Below are 22287 nucleotides of genomic sequence, written 5' to 3' on the forward strand. Positions count from 1 at the left end.
GTTGTGAGTCCTAACATCCTGCCATTCCACATTCTCATCAACCTCTGGGGAAATCATGGAGATTTTCTAGCATTTTATAATTTTTTATTGCTTTAAACTACAAAAGAAAGCAGCATTGCAAAGAATACATAAAAAGGGGGGGGGGGGGGGAAAGAGGGATTGACAGAATGGGGAAAACAGAAACAGAAAGCAGTACAAATATATCAATTATAATTCTACCTCCCAATAAAATACTCAAATCATTCTACCTACAAGTATAAAAATCTCCATATATTTTACCTTCCTTCCTTTCATTACCAGAAAAAAAATTCCTTTTGATAAACTAGTAGTAGCAATATGAATCTAAACATTTCTTCTTAAACACAAATAGGTATAACAAGTTAATTTTTTTTTTCAAAACTGTCTCAACACCAGTTTTATCTGATTTAACTTAAACCTATTATAGGCACAAATTAGATTGTTGGTTTAACAAAATCCGTATTAAAACAAGCACATAAAAATCATATCTTTATCCTTAACAAATTACATAGGATATAACTAAATAATTTGTCTATCTCAGTCTAAACCATTTCTCCAAAAAGCATATTAAAAACAAATCTCTCAAGTTACCAAAACTACCAGATACACAACAATTATGCTATCTGCCTTTACAACCGTTAATCCAGCTCTTACAACAATATGAACAATCTTACTAAGTAAGCATACCGTAGATACATCTACTATATAAAGAAATATGTTATCTCCATTCTTTAACATTAATCCAAGTTGACTATATATTTAATTACAATTTTACCAGCTCTCTTACTTCTTCAAAATCTCCCTTATTCTTTTAAAATCGGATATCTGTTCATTATTAATAGTTACATGTTTGTTTACCCACACACAAAAAAACAAAATTCAGGAATCCTTCATCCCAGTGATTAAAAACTTTTACGTTCATTTAATTTCTGCATCCATATTACATCAGAGTCAGCCCATTTGATCACAGCTTGCCTTTTAAACTTACATAACACTTTTAATCAAAGCTCCATATCCAGCCATTCACAAAAAAAAATCAAGATCCTTCTTCTAGAAAGCTTTCCACATCTTAATAATAATAATAATAATAATAATAATAATAATAATACTTTTTATTTATATCCCACCCTCCCCGCCGAAGCAGGCTCAGGGCGGCTCACAACATATTAGTTCAATACAATACAATAAAATCATATGATTCAATAAATACTACATTATAAAACCATCGTTTAAATCAACATTCCAATTAAAATTAACAGTTATGGTGCTAAATTACAGGTTTTTAATAAATTGATGGTGGAATACAACAGCAGCGAATCTATCATTAGCTCAGCATTCAGCGAAGGCCATCTTAAAAAGAGTAGTCTTGCAGGCCCTGCGGAATTGCTTAAGACTCTGCAGGGCCTGCACTTCATCCGGAAGTTGATTCCACAGGTGTGGAGCTGCGATAGAGAAGGCACGTTCCCTTGTGTTCTTCAATTTGGCCTCCCTCAGCCCAGGGATATTCAGCTGGTTCTTTCCCCCTGACCCCCTGAGAGACGGTCCCTCAGGTAGGCAGGCCCTCGACCATATAGGGCTTTAAAGGTAATAACCAGCACTTTGTACCAAACTCGGTATGCAACCAGCAGCCAATGCAGCCCCGGCCATATGTGCTCCCACTTCGGGAGCCCTAACAACAGCCTAGCTGCTGCGTTCTGCACCAGCTGCAGCTTCCGGGTTCGGCACAAAGGCAGCCCCATGTAGAGGGCATTATAATAATTCAGTCTTGAGGTGACAGTTGCATGGATCACTGTTGCTAGGTTCTGGTGCTCGAGGAAGGGGGCCAACTGCCTTGCCCGTCTAAGATGAAAAAATGCAGACTTGGCAGTGGCCGCTATCTGGGCCTCCATTAACAATGAAGGCTCCAGTAAAACCCCCAAGCTCTTGACCCGGTACGCCGCTTTCAGTGACACACCATCAAAAACTGGGAGAGGAATTTCTCTTCCCAGAGCACCACGACCCAAGCAAAGGACCTCCGTCTTCGTTGGATTCAGCTTCAACCCACTCAGCCTGAGCCAACCTGCCACGGCTTGCAGCGCCAGGTCCAGATTTTTTGGGATGCAGTCAGGCCAGCCGTCCATTAGTAGATAGAGCTGGGTGTCATCCGCATATTGATGACACCCCAGCTCATACCTCCGGGCAATCTGGGCAAGGGGGCGCATGTAGATGTTAAATAACATCGGAGAGAGAAATGCTCCCTGCAGCACCCCACAATCTAGTGAGTGCCTCTGGGACAGCTCTCCCCCAGCTGCCACCCTTTGTCCCCGTCCATCAAGGAAGGAGGAAAGCCACTGTAAGGGCAACCCCCTAATCCCTGCGTTGGCAAGCCGACGGGTCAGTAACTGATGGTCGACCGTGTCGAACGCAGCCGACAGGTCTAACAACTTAAGCACCGCCACGCCGCCTTGTGATTTGTTGTACGTTTTCTCTTCTCAATATGGCCTGTCCCCTCAATAGCGGGAGGAAGAATTCAACACCATTTTCCCCTCTCCGGATGACTTCACTGGATCTTGATTTCCGGTCTTGTTTTAAAACTGAGATGTAGGAGACCATTTTAATTTTCCTTTGTTTATTTTGGAGCATATCACTTTTCCATTCCGATTTCACAGCCGTCAGCATACTCTCTTTAGCACTCAACTCCTGTAGGTTTGCAATTTCATTAGCTTTTAGCATAAAACAACTCATTTGGTCTTTAATGAGCTGCATAAATGAGGCAAGATCTTGTTCCAGAGAGATGATATTTAAAAAGATATCCTTTTCATGAGACATTTTGCTGGGCAGTGACATTTTTCTCTGCCCAGTCTCTTTGTTCAGATTGTAAAATAGCTTCAAACTCCTGCTAATCCACATTCCACAACAGTTCCAGCTGAGATTTCAAATGCCATTCTTTCAAATACAGTCAGGTGATAGAGAAGATCTCTCTGGAATACATCTCCTTTGTGTTCAGATTGTATTGCAACCTAATAATAATCACTTTAGTATGAGTCCAATTATAATCCAGGTCGATTTTAGTAGTTATATTCGATCCAATTTAAATAGTTAAGACTGCTCGTAACTTTCCGAGGCCTCCATTGTCTTCTTTTGAGCTAGTCTCTCGTTATTATGTAAAGTGACCCATCAGGGAATGGAATTGGAAAAGCTCCTACTTGTTAAGTAGAATCATCACATTAGGAGTAGAAAGACGCTACTTCAAAGACGTACTGGAGAAAACGAAAGCAAAAAAGCAGTTGGGCATTCTTCTTTTTCTGCTGGTGAGCCATCTTTTCATGGCTGCAGAGCTTCAGGACATACATGAAACACAGGGGCAGCCGCCACTGAACCCCTCTCTCCCCGTAAAAATCCCATGCCAAAGAAAAAAGCCTCTTCCGGGCTTTTTCTATGGGGGCATCACTTCTGTGACACCCCTCCAACAGCCAGACTCAGAGTTGCCGCAGGAGGACGATCTGCAGACCCCTCTGAAGCCAAGATGACGGAGCCTAGAAGTTCGAGATTTTCCTTTTAATGGTGCCAGTACATGGTGATTGTCCAAGGCAAACCATTCAATATCACAGTAATCCAAGTCTATGCCCCAACCACTGACGCAGAAGAGACTGAAGTGGACCAGTTCTATGAAGATCTACAACACCTTCTAGAATTAACACCAAAAAAGATGTCCTCATCATAGGGGACTGGAATGCCAAAGTAGGAAGTCAAAAGGTAACCGGAACAACTGACAAGTTTGGCCTTGGAGAACAAAATAAAGCCAGGCAAAGGCTAATAGAGTTTTGTCAAGAGAACAAACTGCTCATAGCGAACACCCTCTTCCAACAACCTAAAAGGCAACTCTACACATGGACAACACCTGATGGGCAACACAGAAATCAGATTGATTATATACTCCGCAGTCAAAGATGGAGAAGCTCCTTACAGTCACCAAAAACAAGACCTGGAGATGACTGCGGCTCAGATCATGAGGTACTCATTGCAAAATTCAGGCTTAAACTGAAGAAAACTGGGGAAGCCATTAGGCCATTCAGGTTTGACCTTGATCACATCTCTTATGAATATACAGTGGAGGTGAAGAATAGGTTTAAGGAACTAGAGTTGATAGACAGAGTGCCCGAAGAACTATGGACAGAGGTTCGTGACATTGTACAGAAGGCAGCAATCAGCACCATCCCAAAGAAAAAGAAAAGCAAGAAAGCAAAAGGCTGTCTGATGAGGCTTTACAAATAGCTGAGTAAAGAAGGAAAGCGAAAGGCAAAGGTGAAAAGGAAAGATTCACCCAACTGAATGCAGATTTCCAGAGAACAGCAAGGAGAGATAAGGAGGCATTCCTGAAGGAACAATGCAAAGCAACAGAGGAAAATAATAGAATGGGAAGGACAAGAGATCTTTTCAAGAAAATTGGAGAAATCAAGGGTACGTTTCATGCAAAGATGGCCCTGATAAAGGACAAAAATGGTAGGGACCTAACAGAAGCAGAAGAGATCAGGAAGAGGTGGCAAGAATACACAGAAGAATTATACAAAAAGGATCTCAATGTCCTTGACAACCATGACAGTGAAATCGCTGCCCTAAAGCCAGACATCCTGGAGTGTGAAGTCAAATGGGCCTTAGACAGCATTACTAACAACAAAGCGAGCAGAGATGACGGTATCCCAGTTGAGCTATTCAAAGTCCTAAAAGATGGTGCTGTTAAAGTGATGCACACATTATGTCAACAAATTTGGAAAACGCAACAGTGGCCACAGGACTGGAAAAGATCAGTTTATATTCCAATCCCAAAGAAGGGTAATGCCAAGGAATGTTCAAATTATCGCACCATTGCACTCATTTCACATGCTAGCAAGGTCATGTTAAAGATCCTACAAGCTAGGCTTCAGCAGTATGTAGATCGAGAACTACCACAAGTTCAAGCTGGGTTTCAGAGAGGTTGAGGAATTAGGGATCAAATTGCCAACATTTGCTGGATTATGGAGAAAGCACGGGAGTATTTGAAAAATGTTTTTCTGTTTCATTGACTACACTAAAGCCTTTGATTGTGTGGATCACAACGAACGGTGGCAAGTCCTTAAAGAGATAGGAGTACCAGACCATCTCACATGTCTCCTGAGAAACCTGTATAAGGGTCAAGAAGCAACGGTCAGAACAGGATATGGAACAACGGATTGGTTTAGAATAGGAAAAGGAGTTCGACAAAAATGTATATTGTCACCCTGCTTATTTAATTTATATGCAGAGTACATCATGTGGAATGCTGGCCTGGATGAAGCACAAGCCGGAATTAAGATTGCCGGGAAAAACATCAACAACCTCAGATATGCAGATGATACCACTCTAGTGGCAGAAAGTGAGGAGGACCTAAAGAACCTCTTGTTGAGGGTGAAAGAGGAGTGCACAAAAGTAGGCTTGAAACTCAACATCAAAAAAACTAAGATCATGGCATCCGGCCCCATCACACCTTAGCAAATAGAAGGGGAAGACATGGAAGTAGTGACAGACTTCACATTTCTGGTATCCAAGATTACTGCAGATGGTGACTGTAGCCATGAAATTAAAAGACGTTTGCTCCTTGGGAGGACAGCTATAGTGAACCTAGGCAGTATAATAAAAAGTAGAGACATCACCCTGCCAACAAAAGTCCGTATAGTCAAAGCAATGGTATTCCCAGTAGTAATGTATGGCTGTGAGAGCTGGACCATAAGGAAGGCCGAGTGCAGAAGAATAGATGCTTTTGAGCTGTGGTGCTGGAGAAGACTCTTGAGAGTCCCTTGGACTGCAAGAAGATCAAATCAGTCAGTCCTAAGGGAAATCAACACAGACTGTTCCTTGGAAGGTCAGATGCTGAAGCTCAGATACTTTGGCCACCAAATGAGAAGGGAGCATTCACTGGAGAAGATCCTGATGCTGGGAAAGACAGAAGGCAAAAGAAGAAGGGGACAGCAAAAGAGGAGATGGCTGGACAGCGTTACTGATGTAACAAACACGAATTTGAACTGACTTTGGTGGGTAGTGGAAGACAAGAGGGCCGGGCGTAACTTTGTCCATGGAATTGCAAAGAGTCAGACTTGAATGTGTGACTGAACATCAACAGCATGGTAGTTATTTGATGTCATATTGTGAAGGTGAGGACTCAGGATGAGGAGCCATTTTGGGATGTTAGTGGATTCATCATAATATGTACTTTGGTGATAGCCACATATTAGATGATACATATTCATAATGGCCCATATATATATAGAATCCAGCATGTTCAGATTCTATTACATGCCATTGGAGCCTGTGTACACTTGGGATCATATATTTCTTCAGGACTTTTTTGTAGTAGGAACTATTTTGCATATTGGGCCACACACCCCTGATGTAGCCAGTTTTCCAAGAGCTTACAGTAGGCCCTGTACTAAGAGCTTTGTACGCTCTTGGAGGATTGCCTGCATCAGGGGTGTGTGGCCCAATCTGCAAAGAAGTTCCTGCTAAAAAAAAAAAAGCCCTGCATTTCTGTATGGCATTGTAAACTTCACTAGAGATAGCTGCTTATTGTTTACCTGATTGCTTATCCTGGGGCAAAATATATATTTTGTCGTTGTGGGGTTGTTTTGTAGAAAAAAAGGTGTAGGAGCTCAGTAGCATATCTCATTTCCATATGCCCCAGGATCTATGTGCTGTGGGGAGAGAGCTCCTTACTGCATGCAGACCCTGGCTGGAGGTTCAGGAACTGTGCTCCTGTGAGCTCCTGCTGAATTCAAACCTTGGGTTGTTGTATTCTGTGTGCTCCTTGAATCTTATTTAAATCTGAGATGAATCATAGTGCATGAATACGCAAATTTGTCACCCAATGTACTGGTATCTGGTACTCTGCACAGAATCTGACAGCCAATCCACTGTTTTGCATATAGGTAAGAATGTCTGCAGCAAGCAACACCAATTTTTAGGTGTAGATTGAAGAGGTATGCTTGAAATGAAGTATAAGTGCAACAGACACATTTGCCAATATGTGTATCATGCAGATACCATCATGGGGGATGAAAAACTAGTTGTGTTTCCCTATTGAGTACGTTTTGAGTATATACCCTGTTGAGTATATATTCTGCAGAAGGCAAGAGAATTGTGAAATGGCCTTTAGTATTTTTAAAAAATCCTGTGCACAGCTCTTGCATTCCAGGCATCCACTAGCCTGCTCCAAGGCTGAACTTGAGAGGCTCTGTGACGGAATGTGCCTGGGCTAAGAAGAGCAAGACAGCAGTCATCATGGCAGGCAGACAAAAATGAAAGGATTAAGTTTCTAGAGCTTGTTTTCCCGAGGAGTGGAAACTGAGGTAAACGTCAGGTAGCAGGCCCAGGGAAGGGAGGCTGCGATGGCTTAAACATTAACCCGGTTGAGCGGTACTCGCCTTAAGCGAACATCTTTGTAGTGTGGCTGGAGACTGGGGCCCGCCAGGAACTTCAGCAAGGCTGTGCTTTCAACAGGCGATTTGTTCGCCTGTCTGGGGCTCATTGCCATGCAAAGGGGCTGACATCAGAGCACCTTTTGTTGCTAAAAGCTTTCTCTGGAGAGAGACAGAGAGGGCAGTCATGTGGAGCTGGGAGAGCTCATTCGGGAAAGGGAGGGGACCGTGAGGATGAGCGGGTTACCTAATAGTTGAAAACAAAGCCCAGGCGCCTGAGTTGAGAAGCGTAAAGTTGTTAAGGGAGCTTTACTAGCAAAAACTGTTTGTGCCTGCTAAGAGGGATGGGATTTTCCCGGAGAGGCATCGGTGTCTCTTCTGAGCGCCCCCGCGGGAGGGAACAGTGGTTCCGACCTGCCTCGCTTGCCACCCTGTTGCTCACCGCTCAAAGCAAGCAAAGTTTGTGCGGGACATGGGCAGGTTCTGGATGTGTGGAAGTTTGAGCAAGGGGAGCCGGAAGGCGGTTGCCGCTGAGCTTCTGGGGTGTCGCTGAGGGAAGGGGGGAGGCGGCATGGTGAGGTGGCTGAGGAAGGGATCTGGCTTGCAAGGGCTGCGCTGCTGGCAGCAGGTCTCGAGGGCTTGAGGAAGGGGCAGCTTCAGGCAGAGGTTCGGTCCTGTGTTGGGAGTCCGCGCGCTGAGCTCCGCTTGCTGAGGCGATGGAGGAAGAACAAGCCGCCGGTGCGGAGCCCCAAGCGGAGAGCCCCATGCCCGAGAGTTTCTCCAGGCTCTGGACGGATGTTATGGGGATCTTGGTGAGTGCTCTTTTGGAGGAAGCTGGTCGAGGCTGAGGAATGGGCTGGATGGTTGGAGGGATATTGGCCTGAAGTGGCGCTTCCTTGGCTTTGACACCTCCTCTCTAGGGCCCAAAACTATTTCAAAAGGCCGATTGAAGACAAAACTTTCGCAGGAATACTAGAAGTAGGTTAAGTTTTGTGTGTGTTTGTGTATGGCGGCGGCGGCGGCGGCGCTTCAGTGTAGTTTACCAAGTCCGTGCCTTAGTGGTCTGCATTTACGACCCCAATTGCCCCTTTTGAACAGCACCTGTTGTAAAAGCGTGTCTAGTGGAATAAATGCTACAGTACTAGTTCCTAAGTGACTATCCTGCTCTTGTTTGGTTTGCTTATTTCAGCCATCCGTTAGGATTAGATTTTTTTTTTTTTTAGTTGAAAGATAGAAGGAAAAACAGTAGGGATTTGGGTGGGTGGGTGGGTGGGGGAAACATTCTTTTTCGGCTTGGCTGTACCAATACTGTGATGATCTTAAGCATCTGCCTTAGCCATTAAAATCCAGTTCTACAGTCATAATTTTGAATGATTTTAGTTTAAAATTCGTATATTTATGTTTTTTTTATTTTTAACCACCTTCTCTGGGGTGGAGTTTAAACATGCCAATGCCACCCTATATATACTTATGACTGAGTAAAGACTGGATTATTACACTTGAGCACTGAATGTAAAAAGATCAGGTTTGACTGTGGCAGATGTGGTTAAACACTGAGGAGTTTGGTTTGACACTCTAGTTTTACAGAGAACTGTAGACTGATTCATCAAGTCTTCATAAGGCACTCAGTTATGAAGTATGCAGGGAGTTAAATATTCGTAACATTCATTTCATGTTACAGATCTCTCCTCCCTTCCCTGAGGTTCAATAATTCAATAGCTAAGGCAGATCAGAAATGTTCAGCTACACCATACATGCCCTGAATTTAATTAGTTCAACACTAGAATGACACCCGTTGCATATTAGGGCAGAGCAGGATAATGGAATACTTAACTCTTTCATCCATTTTTAAATATTTACTGGTGGACAGAGAATACAAGAGTAGAACTCCTGTGATCTGCTGTAATAAGATATATTTTAATTAGATGTTTACTTGCAAATAGTTGGGATAGTATTCATTCTTGTGACCTCATTCCAGCTTAATTATGGACAAGAAGCATCCCCAGTTTGATGGTATGAAGATTTTGGAAGGGTGAACTCAGGCCATTCAGTGTTGTGTTTTTTTAAAGCAGCTTAGATTTTAGGTGAAACTAGTCTAGAAAACTATCACTTTAATACAATTAATGAATGTTACTAGAAAAAGATAACACTGGCATATGTAAACTTTGCTGCTGAATTTCTCAGAAAGGAAGAAATTACCTTATATCTATGATTGGTTTACATAAATTTAAATTTCTAAGAATCATACAGCTCTGCGTTAAAGACCTTTGGGAATTATGTTTGAAGAAAGCAGAAGCAATGCAAACAATAAGACCTTTTAATAGTTTAAAATAATTTTTTTAGGAAAATGAATGACATTTCCTTCTATTCTACACTATTTAATATTCATAAAAATGCTTACAACATACTGAGTTCTATTCAGAAGGAAGACAGAGACAAGCCATGTGTTAAACCCAACACAGAAGGGGAAAAAAGATAGCCAGGATAGATGAAAGTTCAGATCTGGATATAAAATTTTCATAAGTTTTATTCCTTACATTCCATGTCTTTGGAAGATGCATTTTTATGCTGAACTGTGCCAAGAGCACTAGGTTGCTGTTCAGTTGATAGCAATGTTAATATGTGTACTGTCTGGCACATATTACCACTGTGTTGAATGGATTAGGGGGAATGTGTAGGGTGTCCAAATTAAACTGGGTGAATTAAATTGATTTTAAAAGGGCATCTGAAGAAAGCTAATACTGCAGAGACAATGCTGGCATTAGTCATTCCAGTTTCATAATGCTGTTGTGGGGGTAAAATTACCATTGTAGCTGGTAATTCAGTGTGAAATGATGTGGATGGCTCCAGCATTATGGTAATGGCATAAATAAGCATTCCTTTTGTAGTGCTTTTAAGACTTAAAAAAGGAGTGGTTAAGGAAGTGTTTTTGCCTACATCTGTGAGAGCATCTAGGGTGGCATAAAGAATGGTGGGAAAGTTTTCCTTTTCAGCAGACAATGTGGGTTAGGGTTAACAGACATTTACCGCTAGACTAAAGCAAGTGAGAACTTTGCACAGAGTTAAGAGACAATATATTTAGTAGAAATCCTGTACTTCCTCAGGAGATTGTTGTGGATCTTATTCTTAATTCTGACTTGTACAAAACTCTTTGGGGGCTTTTAAAAAAACCACCCTGTAATAGGAAAACAAGGATTAATTATAGGATTCAGTTTAAATGAAGTTTTGAGAATGCAATAAGAATATAGCTGCCAATGTAAAGATGCAATTAATTTCTCAATTTAACTTTCTAGTCTATATTTTTAATATCATAGGTAAAATACTTACGTAAATCATGCAGTATTTAGAGACTTCCATGTCTGAAATCTGAAGTAAAACTTTTTAAACTGGTTAATTTGGGTGATGTCTGCAGGATGCTCTGAATTCATTTAATTTTGAAATGGCCCTGTTGTGTTTCCAATTATGTCATTAGGAGTAGAATGGTGTCTAAATGCCTCCCCATCATTCCCTCCCATCCTGACTGACAGTTCTACTTATATGTCTGCACATTCCCAAATTTACCAAGTCAAAGGATAGTGGTTGTTAATGTAAAGTACCAGACTTGGAGACGAGCGTAGGGCAACATAGTTTATTCCATGGTACTATACAAGATGGAGAGAGAGAGAGCACGCGGGCCGGATCCCGCATATATACAGTTGCCGGACTATTCTCCCTGCTGGCCGGTCCAATGCCGGCCAGCCGTATTTCCCGCCACGAGCTGTGATTGGCGGATCGTTGCGCCCAGCGCGGAGGCACCTGGATGTTTCTCAGTTGCCTCCGCGGCTGATGTCATTCTGCTGTTGTGGCCCTTATGAACTGGTTGCGTTCTGCGAACGCCATACACTACACTCCTCCCCCCTTAGTTAGTGACATAGTCCTGGAGGTAGGCGGGAGGTCGGCGCTCCCGTGTTGAACGCCTGGGAGTGGCTTGTGGTGCCGGGGCTACTTCCGCCTCTGGGGTTTCCCCGGGGGGTTGAGCGTTGTTGGGTTGTGGGTCGGGGTCCGAGGGTTGGTCCGCCTCTGCTGGTGTGTGTGGCCGTGGTGTCGGTGCAGGTGTCATTGGGTGCCCCTCGGACCCTGTCCCCTCCCTCGTTTCCGTGGGTACCTCTGGGAGAGTCCGGCGGCGTAACTGGTCGATGTGCCGGTGTAGGATCTGGCCCCCCTCGGTGGATACCTCATAGTGGCGGGAACCCACGACCCGTAGTACCCGCCCGGCTACCCACTCGGGGCCTGAAGCGTAGTTGCGGGCGTACACTGGGTCCCCTGCGAAGAACCCCCTAGCCGCTTCTCTGACCTCCGGTGACCCTCGCACGTCGGGGGCTCTGTCGGGGTTTAGCCGATCTAGCCTTGTGGTGAGCTTGCGCCCCATGAGGAGCTCGGCTGGGCTGACCCCGGTGACTGGGTTTGGGATGACCCGGTTGTCGAAGAGGAACGCGGCTAGCCGGTGGTCCCAATCGCCTTGCACTATCCTTCCCAGGGCCTCTTTTGTTGTTCGGACCATCCGCTCGGCCTGGCCGTTGGTGGCCGGGTGGAAGGGGGCTGACCGGATGTGTCTAATGAGGTACCTCTGGAGGAACGCCTGGAAGTCCCCCGAGGTGAACGCTGCCCCGTTGTCCGAGACTATGGTGTCCGGAATACCGTGGGTGCACAGGACCCTGCGTAATGCTCTAATGGCTGCTGCTGACGAGGTAGACCCTACGGGAACGACCTCTAACCATTTTGTGTATGCATCCACAATGATTAGGAAGATCTGTCCCTGGAACGGCCCGGCAAAATCAATGTGGAGCCGGGACCACGGTTTCCTTGTGGTCTCCCACCGTGTAGCCGGGGCGCTGGGTGGGTCCGGCCGCGACTCCTGGCATGTGCTGCATCTCCGGACCCAGTTCTCTATCTCCCCGTCCATCCCCGGCCACCATACGTAGCTCCTGGCCAGGGCCTTCATTCTCACTATGCCTGGGTGTGTTTCGTGGAGTGATTCTAAGACCCGTTTCTGTAGAGGGGGGGGGGACCACTACCCTGTTCCCCCATAGTAGGCACCCTTTGTGGGCTGTGAGTTCCTCCCTTCGCATTTTGTAGGGTTTGAACTCTTCCCCCATGTTCCCCTCTGGCCACCCCCTCACCACCCAGTCGAGCACCCGTGCTAGGGTTTTGTTTTTCCCGGTGGCTCTAGCCACCTCCGCCGCGTGGAGGGGCTGCTCCGGAAGCGACTCGATCGACATGACCTGGTGTGCTGGGGCTGGATCGGGGCCTGTGTCAGGGAGCGGCAACCGGCTGAGAGCGTCCGCGTGACCCATTGCCTTGCCCGCCCTGTGTACCAGCGTGTAGGTATACGAGTTGAGGAATTGATTCCACCTCAACACCCTCTGGGACAGGATTTGGGGAGTTTGTCGGTCTGGGGCCAACAGACCCAAAAGCGGCTTATGGTCCGTCGCTTTCGTGAACCGGCGCCCATACAGATAATCGTTGAATTTATGGACCCCCGCTACTATGGCCAGGGCCTCCTTGTCAATTTGTGCGTAGTTCCGTTCTGCCGAGGTCAGGGTGCGTGAGTAGTATGCGACCGGAACCTCCCGGCCATCCGGTAACTGGTGCCCCAGGACTGCGCCCACCCCGTACGGCGATGCATCGCAAGCCAAGATGACCGGAAGGCGCTCATCGAAGTGGTGCAGCACCCCGTTGGAAACCAGAACGTCTTTAACTGCCTGGAAGGCGGCGGCTTGCTTCTTCCCCCACACCCATGGAGCTTTTTTGTCCAGTAATCGGTGTAGGGGTTCGGCGAGAGCCGCCTTGTGGGGTATGAACGTGTGGTAGAAATTGAGGACCCCCAGGAAGCTCTGTAGCTCCGCTTTACACGTGGGGGCTGGGGCTTGAACAATGGCCCTGGTCTTTTCCTCGGTCGGGTGGATTCCCTCCGCGTCCACTGCGAAACCCAGGAACTCCACCCGTGGCACCCCCAGCATACACTTCTCCCTCTTAACTTTTAGTCCAGCGGCTTGGAAACGGCGGAGCACCTCTCGCAGGCGGTTGCGGAATTCCTCAGGGTCCGGGGCGGCGATTAAAACATCGTCGAAAAACGGCTGGACTCCGGGGATCCCTTTAAGCAGGGCATCCATTATACTCTGGAAGATCCCCGGAGCCACGCTGACCCCAAACTGCAACCGGTTAACCCTGAACGCCCCCCTGTGGGTAACTATCGTCTGCGCCTCGGCCGTTTTAGCGTCCACTGGGAGCTGCTGGTAGGCTTGTGCCAGGTCCAGCTTCCCAAAAATCTTTGACCCCGCCAGGGCTGCCAGGACGTGGCTGACTACTGGCACCGGGTATGGGTTGTCTTGGAGCGCTTTGTTAATTGTGCACTTGTAATCGGCACATATCCGCACGTCCCCATTTGGTTTGACCGGGGTCACTATGGGGGTCTCCCACATGGCGTAATCAACTGGCTCCAGGACCCCTTGGGCTACTAGGCGGTCCAACTCTGCCTCGATCTTGGGCTTCAAGGCGAAGGGGACCCTCCTTGCCTTGAGCCGGATCGGTCTGACCGTTGGGTCGAGCGGTAGGGAGATGGCCGGGCCCTTGTAACTACCCAGCGACCCATCGAATACGTCGGGGAACTCTCCGCACACCTCCCCGAACCCTCCTGCTGTGGCTGTGCGCGCCACCTCTACTCGGATTCCCAAGGGGCCAAACCATGCAAGACCCAACAGGGTGGTAAGCGGCCGCTTGACTACCAGGATGTCTAGGGGCCCTCTGAAGGACCCCCGCTCCACCAGCACCCGTGCCCACCCCGCTATTTGGACCGGGTTTTGCTGGAAGTCCCGCAATATGAAATTTGCCGGTCGCAGCTGCAGCCCCTGGCCGGGGCGTAGCCTTCTCAGGGTCTCCTCCGCAATTATGGAGATGGAGGAGCCTGAGTCCACTTCCATGGTGCAGGGGGCCCCGTCTATGAGGACCGCCATCGTTATCTTGTTGGGGGTGGTCAGGGGTAAATTCAGTACCTGAAGTGAGGTGGAGGCTGTGGAGTGGGACTCGGCGGCCTCGTGGTGCGCGGTCGGCCGCAGGCGGTTGGGCTTGGCTCGGCAAGCTCGCGCAATATGGCCGGTCTTCCCGCAGCTCCTGCAGTCCCAGGTCCGGTACTGGCAGTCCCGCCGATCGTGGGGGTCGCCGCAGCTGGCGCATTTAGCCCTTTCGCTGGTGCGCTGACTCTGCCGTTCGTGGGCTCGGGGGCGCTGTGGAGCTCGGGCGGCGGGTCCTGCGGCGCGTCGCGTCTGGAAGGCTTCTCCCTCGTCCTGGTGCTCGGGGTCCAGCTCCTCGTGGTGAGCGGTCTCGGTCTTGGCCCGGGGAAACGTCCTGGCAGTCCTTTCCCACGCTACCGCCTCGCTGAAGGCGCCCTGGAGGGTGAGCTCTTCTTTGGCGAAGAGCTTCTGCTGGAGCCTTTCATCGCGGAGGCCCCACGTGAATCGGTCGGCCAGGGTTTCCTCCAGCTGGGGAAAGTTGCAGTTCCCGGCGAGTTTGCGGAGGGCCGCCAAGTAGTCCGCTGCTGACTCTCCTGCGGTCTGGTCCCTTCTGTGGAACAGGAATCTGCGAGCCACCCGTGAGGGCTGCGGCAAGAAATGGCCCGTGAGGAGCCGGATGATCTCCTCGTAGGATTTCTCCGCCAGGCGGGCGGGCGCCGAGAGACCCTTCGCGATCTCGAACGTGGCTGGCCCGCAAACGCTCAGGAGAACATCCCTCTTTGCTCCGGCGTCGGTGATCTTGTTGGCCCGGAGGTAGAACTCGACCCGTTCCGAGTAGGACTCCCATCCCTCTGGATTTGCGGGGTCGAAGGGCTCGAGGTAGCCGGTGATCCCGCCCTGGTTGGCCATGGTGGTGGCGGCGGCGGTCGTGTCCGGTCGTTCGTTGCCCAAGATCTCCGTCGTAGCCGATGAGGCTAGAATCCCATCCTCGTCGCCACTGTAAAGTACCAGACTTGGAGACGAGCGTAGGGCAACATAGTTTATTCCATGGTACTATACAAGATGGAGAGAGAGAGAGCACGCGGGCCGGATCCCGCATATATACAGTTGCCGGACTATTCTCCCTGCTGGCCGGTCCAATGCCGGCCAGCCGTATTTCCCGCCACGAGCTGTGATTGGCGGATCGTTGCGCCCAGCGCGGAGGCACCTGGATGTTTCTCAGTTGCCTCCGCGGCTGATGTCATTCTGCTGTTGTGGCCCTTATGAACTGGTTGCGTTCTGCGAACGCCATACACTACAGTTAAGGGTTCTTAAAAATCCAAATAATTCTGAAGATGTAGACAAGCTTTATCTTTGTTATGTTAACACTGGAGCATATATGTTTGTGTTATTATTTCTGTCAGGGATGCCAGCCAGGGGATCCCCCAGAAATCCAGCTCATCTTCAGGCTACAGAGATCAGTTCCCCTAGAGAAAATGGATGATTTGGAGGGTGGACTCTATGGCACTGTACCCCACTGAGGTCGCTGTCCTCCTCAGGATACATCCCCAAATCTCCTGGAGTTTCCCAGTCTGGATCTGGCAATCCTAACTCCCCATCAGTGTTCCCTCTAAGCTGAGTTAGCATGAGCTAGCGCACAGATTTTTAGCCTCCAGCTCACAGATTTTTGTCTTAGTTCAGGAAAAATGGCCCCAAAGCACAATGATTTATGCAGTTGCTCACAACTTTAGTGTCAGTACCTCATAACTTTGATGCCACTAGCTCACAAAGTAGAATTTTTGCTCACAAGACTCTGCAGCTCCCCATCCCCTACCAGTGACCAGGGGGGACCTGACAGCCCTAATTTTTATTATTATTTACACATAACATTTATATATTAGGGTACTTAAGGTTTAGGTCTTTTCAGTACTTGGATTGTTTCTTGAAGTTAGAAAAAACAAGTTAGCTTTGCTTTTTCTGTATTATAGGAGTCATATTGATACTTCAGTTGGACACACACTCAGAGCAATTCTGTTAATGACTTTATTTGGATCAGCTAATGTTTGCAGTGCTGGAAGTAAACTTGATTACCTAAGACTCTTCATCATGCTGGATATTTAAAAGAAACATAGATGTTGCTTTGCCATGTCAGCAGTTATCCATTCATTACTGCATCCTTCTGAGTGCTAAGAAAGAAATTTGAAGCCAACTATAGACAAGATTATATATGAGTCGTAGCGGTAAAGTTTTGAGTTACAAAGAAGAGACATATATTTGAGTTTTTTTTGTGAGGATCCAACATGGGACTAGCACTTGCTGAACAGAAAATGCATGTGTTCCAATTTGAATACAAGGCTGTAGGGTAAAGTTGGTAAATATTTCAAGAATTATTTGGATTTTTCAGAATCTGTGCATGGCAGCAAAAAGCAAAACACTGGGAACCATTCTACTGCTGTTCTGCTAAGGCTTTAGCATGGACCATGGAGGTTTTGCTTACACACTTTAAAGCTGAAGTTTAATTATTATATTCTTGAGTCTTCAGTTTCTTGTACTGTACGGGAAGCTCTTACAAGTTAGAATGTTTTTGGAAGTCAGTCTTGTGGAAAAAGTGTTGTGCTAGCATTGTTATCTAACTTATAATCTCTTGTTCCTGTCTTTGTTGAACAATATAGTGCTACCCTGAAATATTTGCTTCTGATTCCTAGAATGCATTCCTTAGTCAGCTGTTCCTTCCAATTAGACAACTCTGAAGCACAGGTTTCTTTATCCAGATCTAGCTCTAAAAGTCTGTGTCATTAATTAACAGTTCGTATTCTGCCTAAACTGTTTCTTTATCTTTCTTTTATTTCCATAAACCTTTTAAAATGTGGAACAGTAATAGTGATGATGATTAGTGGAAGATTGTAATATACTAATTAAAGATAGTTGAATCTATCATTCACAGACATACATTTATCAGAGCCTGAGAAGCATTTCCTTTGGTGCCACTCGTACTACATCTGTACTTGGATTTGTCATTCTGGAAATGACTGTCATGTTGCATGTCATTCCGAATTAATGCTTCAATACAAGTCACTAGGATCTAGAAATCTTGCTGTTATTTATTAGTCCACTAGTGTAATTTGGAAACCTCCTGCTTTAGTATCTTCTAAATTACAATCTGTAGTATTTCTAAGATGCCACACATGGAGCCTCAGAAAGGGGAGAGGCTGAACTATATGTACATGTATTTTTATACTTAATGCCATTATTTGTTTAGCAGAAGTTTAAAGATGAGAACTTACCTTTGTAAATCTTAATTGCATGTGTTACTGATTCTTGATTTCATGATTGGACTCAAAGTGCATACAAGCAAGTTCCCCATTTCTTTATTTTCCTTTATTACCCTTTCTTCCTTCGATTTCATTTCCCTTTCTTCCCCCCATTTCTTTCTTTCCCTATCTTCCCCCTTTCTCCCTTCCTCTCTCTCTTTCTCTCTGAGTTGTGGGCATTGTGAAGGACTGCTGCTGGGGTATGTGGGTGCCTTTAAAGGTCTGCTGGGAGCAGCTGCAGTTTCCACATGGAGGGAGGGGTGGGGGAGTGGGAGCCAGCTACCACCAGTTCAATTTGCACTTGATTATCCCAGATGGTGTGGCCTAATATGCTAATGAGTGTGTGACCGAATATGCTAATATTTTCTACAAAAAAAGCCCTGGACTTAGCCGCCCTGAGCCTGCTCCGGCGGGGAGGGCAGGATACAAATAAAATTGTTGTTGTTGTTGCATTTGCCTAGAGTGGCGGGCTGTGTGTGTGTGCCAAATTAGGTTCTCCCCACATGACTTCAACTAGAAAAATGATTATTTGCATTAATTTTGCCGGCCTGAATTGTTCTCCCTCAGTGGAGCACTGTTTTTTAAGTTGATAATTTTGTGTGGCCTGCAAATGATGTTATAAATATCCAAATGGCCCTTGGCAGAAAAAAGGTTCCCCACCCCCTGGTATAGTATATCTGTTACAGCAATAAAGAATGATCGCTAACCACTGAGCAGTTGTCCAACATAATTCCCTTGGAAGCTGGACTGCACTAACTATGCTGGGATGAATGGGAGGTGCGTAAGAATATTGCAGTGCTGTTGTGTTCTTATTCATTTTGATATGACTTAGACAATAAAATTTACAGGTGATTCACAAGAAATCCTGAAATGTTTAGGTAATACTGGTTTGAATCTTAGGAAGCAAAACCTGAACAATTTGTAAGAAATATTTTTAAAAATTGTATTGGGGTAGGGTAATCTCAGGAACAAAATGCCATGAGGCATAGGGAACTACAGTGAAAACAAGGAGAAAAATCATCTCTTCTCTCTCTTGTGCCCATGAAAAGTTTACTCTGCACTGCCATCTTCCAGTGGCAGAAGGAAAGATGTGGAGATGGTTTTGCCCATTGTTGAATGGGAGATCAGTGTCTGGTGATAAATGCATGGAAGTGCACTATATGCATGTAGGGTGCGTTTTGGATCCCAGTTTCTTAAGGAAGTTCACTTAATTTCATTCATTTTATTCAAATTGGTTTATTCAAATCGGTTTATTCAAATCAGTGAGATTTATTGAGATTAAAAAACTATGATGAAGATTATGAAGAATGCAAAATAAAAAATTATGCAATAAAAATAAATGTACCAAACCAAAGACAGTTACATGAAGTTGATTATTTGCTGTAATAATAGATTTATTTAAAAGTTAATCTTAAAATGTGTATTTTATTATCTCCCTCTCTTGGATTGCTGCATTGACGTGGCGAGAGGGCTTGCACGGTTCAGTGAAGCTGTGGGCTATGTCGTCCAGGACCACCCAAGATGGACAGGCCACAGCTGAGAACCCAGACAAAATGTGATCCTCTGGAGAAGGAAATGGCAAACCACTCCAGTATCCTTGCCAAGAAAATCCCATGGACAGTAACAGAAGGCTAAAAGATATGGCGCTGGAAGATGAGCCCCTCGGGTCAGAAGGTGCCCAATATGCTACTGGGGAAGAGCGGAGGGCAAGTCCAAGTAACCACAGAAAGAGTGAAGCAGCTGGGTCAAAGCCGAAAGGATGCTCAGCAGTGGATGTGTCTGATGGTGAAAGAACAGTCCGATGCTGCAAAGAACAATACTACATTGGAACGTGGAATGTAAGATCTATGAATCAAGGTAAGCTGGATGTAGTCAAACAAGAGATGGCAAGACTGAACATCGACATCTTGGGAATCAGTGAACTAAAATGGACGGGAATGGGTGAATTTAATTCAGAGGATCACTACATCTATTATTGTGGGCAAGAGTCCCATAGAAGAAATGGTGTGGCCTTTATAGTTAACAAGAGAGGAAGGCAGTAATGGGATACAATCTCAAAAATGACAGAATGATCTTGGTCTGTATCCAAGGCAAACCATTTAATATCACAGTAATCCAAGTGAATGCCCCAACCACTGACGCAGAAGAGGCTGAAGTGGACCAGCTCTATAAAGATCTACAACACCTTCTAGAACTAACACCAAAAAAAGATGTCCTCCTCATCATAGGGGACTGGAATGCCAAAGTAGGAAGTCAAAAGGTTACTAGAACAACTGACAAGTTTGGCCGTGGAGAACAAAATGAAGCTGCGCAAAGGCTAATAGAGTATTATCAAGAGAACAAACTGCTCATAGTGAACACCCTCTTCCAACAACCTAAAAGGTGACTCTACACATGGACAACACCTGATGGGCAGCACAGAAATCAGATTGATTATATACTCTGTAGTCAAAGATGGAGAAGCTCCTTACAGTCAGCAAAAACGACTTGGAGCTGACTGCGGCTCAGATCATGAGCTACTCATTGCAAAATTCAGGGTTAAACTAAAGAAAACGGGAAGCCATTAGGCCAAGGGTGGTCAACGGTAGCTCTCCAGATGTTTTTTGCCTACAACTCCCATCAGCCCCAGCCATTGGCCATGCTGGCTGGGGCTGATGGGAGTTGTAGGCAAAAAAAAACATTTGGAGAGCTACGTTTGGCCACCCCTGCATTAGGCCATTCAGGTTTGACCTTGATCACATTCCTTATGAATATACAGTGGAGGTGAAGAATAGGTTTAAGGCAAAGGTGAAAAGGAAAAATTCACCCAACTGAATGCAGATTTCCAGAGAACAGCAAGGAGAGATAAGGAGGCCTTCTTGAAGGAACAATGCAAAGCAACAGAGGAAAGTAATAGAATGGGAAGAACAAGAGATCTTTTCAAGAAAACTGGAGAAATCAAGAGTACATTTCGTGCAAAGATGGCCATGATAAAGAACAAAAACGGTAGGGACCTAGCAGAAGCAAAAAAAAATCAGGAAGAGGTCGCAAATATACACAGAAGAATTATACAAGAAGGATCTCAATGTCCTTGACAACCATGACAGTGAAATCGCTGACCTCAAGCCAGACATCCTGGAGTGTGAAGTCAAATGGGCCTTAGACAGCATTACTAACAACAAAGCGAGCAGAGATGACGGTATCCCAGTTGAGCTATTCAAAGTCCTAAAAGATGATGCTGTTAAAGTGATACACACATTATGTCAATAAATTTGGAAAATGCAACAGTGGCTACAGGACTGGAAAAGGTCAGTTTATATTCCAATCCCAAAGAAGGGTAATTCCAAGGAATGTTCAAACTATCGCACCATTGCACTCATTTCACATGCTAGCAAGATCATGTTAAAGATCCTACAAGGTAGGCTTCAACAGCATGTAGATCAGGAACTACCAGAAGTTCAAGCTGGGTTTCGGAGAGGTTGAGGAACTAGAGATCAAATTGCCAACATTCACTGGATTATGGCAAAAGTACAGGAGTATCAGAAAAACGTCTATTTCTGTTTCATTGACTACGCTAAAGCCTTTGATTGTGTGGATCACAACAAACTGTGGCAAGTCCTCACATGTCTCCTGAGAAACCTGTATAAGGGTCAAGAAGCAACGGTCAGAACGGGATATGGAACAACGGATTGGTTTAGAATAGGAAAAGGAGTTCGACAAGGATGTATATTGTCACCCTGCTTATTTAATTTATATGCAGAGTACGTCATGTGGAATGCTGGCCTGAATGAAGCAGAAGCGTTCAGGAGAGGGACGGTGGCTCAGTGGTAGAGCATCTCCTTGGTAAGCAGAAGGTCCCAGGTTCAATCCCTGGCATCTCCAGCTAAAAAGGGTCCAGGCAAGTAGGTGTGAAAAACCTTTGCTTGAGACCCTGGAGAGCCGCTGCCAGTCTGAGTAGGCAATACTGACTTTGATGGACCAAGGGTCTGATTCAGTAGAAGGCAGCTTCGTATGTTCGTAGAAGCCGGAATTAAGATTGCCGGGAAAAACATCAACAATCTTACATATGCAGGTGATACCACTCTAGTGGCAGAAAGTGAGGAGGACCTAAAGAACCTCTTGTTGAGGGTGAAAGAGGAGAGCACAAAAGTAGGCTTGAAACTCAACATCAAAAAAACTAAGATCATGGCATCTGGCCACATCACACCTTGGCAAATTGAAGGGGAAGACATGGAAGTAGTGACAGACTTCACATTTCTGGTATCCAAGATCACTGCAGATGGTGACTGTAGCCATGAAATTAAAAGACGTTTGTTCCTTGGGAGGACAGCTATGGCAAACCTGGGCAGAATAATAAAAAGTAGAGACATCACCCTGCTAACAAAAGTCCGTATAGTCAAAGGGATGGTATTCCCAGTAGTAATGTATGGCTGCGAGAGCTGAACCATAAGGAAGGCCAAGCGCAGAAGAATAGATGCTTTTGAGCTGTGCTGGAGAAGAATCTTGAAAGTCCCTTGGACTGCAAGAGGATCAAATCAGTCAGTCCTAAGGGAAATCAATCCTGACTGTTCCCTGGAAGGTCAGATGCTGAAGCTGAAGCTCAAA

The 22287-nt window shown here is 45.8% G+C and overlaps 1 protein-coding gene across 5 annotated transcripts in view; it reads left to right on the forward strand.

The window, feature by feature from the left end:
* The window catches only part of SASH1 (SAM and SH3 domain containing 1), a 1059311-nt gene that overhangs the window by 847107 nt on the left and 189917 nt on the right, over window positions 1–22287 (forward strand). For 2 of the 5 annotated variants that reach the window (XM_060240725.1, XM_060240747.1), the window contains exon 1: window positions 7863–8236. The exons of the other annotated variants lie outside the window; for them this stretch is intronic. In XM_060240725.1, coding sequence (XP_060096708.1) covers window positions 8141–8236 — 96 coding nt within the window. In that variant the 5' untranslated portion in view covers window positions 7863–8140. Of the gene's footprint in view, window positions 1–7862; window positions 8237–22287 lie in introns of those variants that run through there. 5 annotated transcript variants of the gene reach the window in all.

Source organism: Heteronotia binoei, chromosome 1, assembly GCF_032191835.1.
Source record: "Heteronotia binoei isolate CCM8104 ecotype False Entrance Well chromosome 1, APGP_CSIRO_Hbin_v1, whole genome shotgun sequence".
Lineage (NCBI taxonomy): Eukaryota > Metazoa > Chordata > Lepidosauria > Squamata > Gekkonidae > Heteronotia > Heteronotia binoei.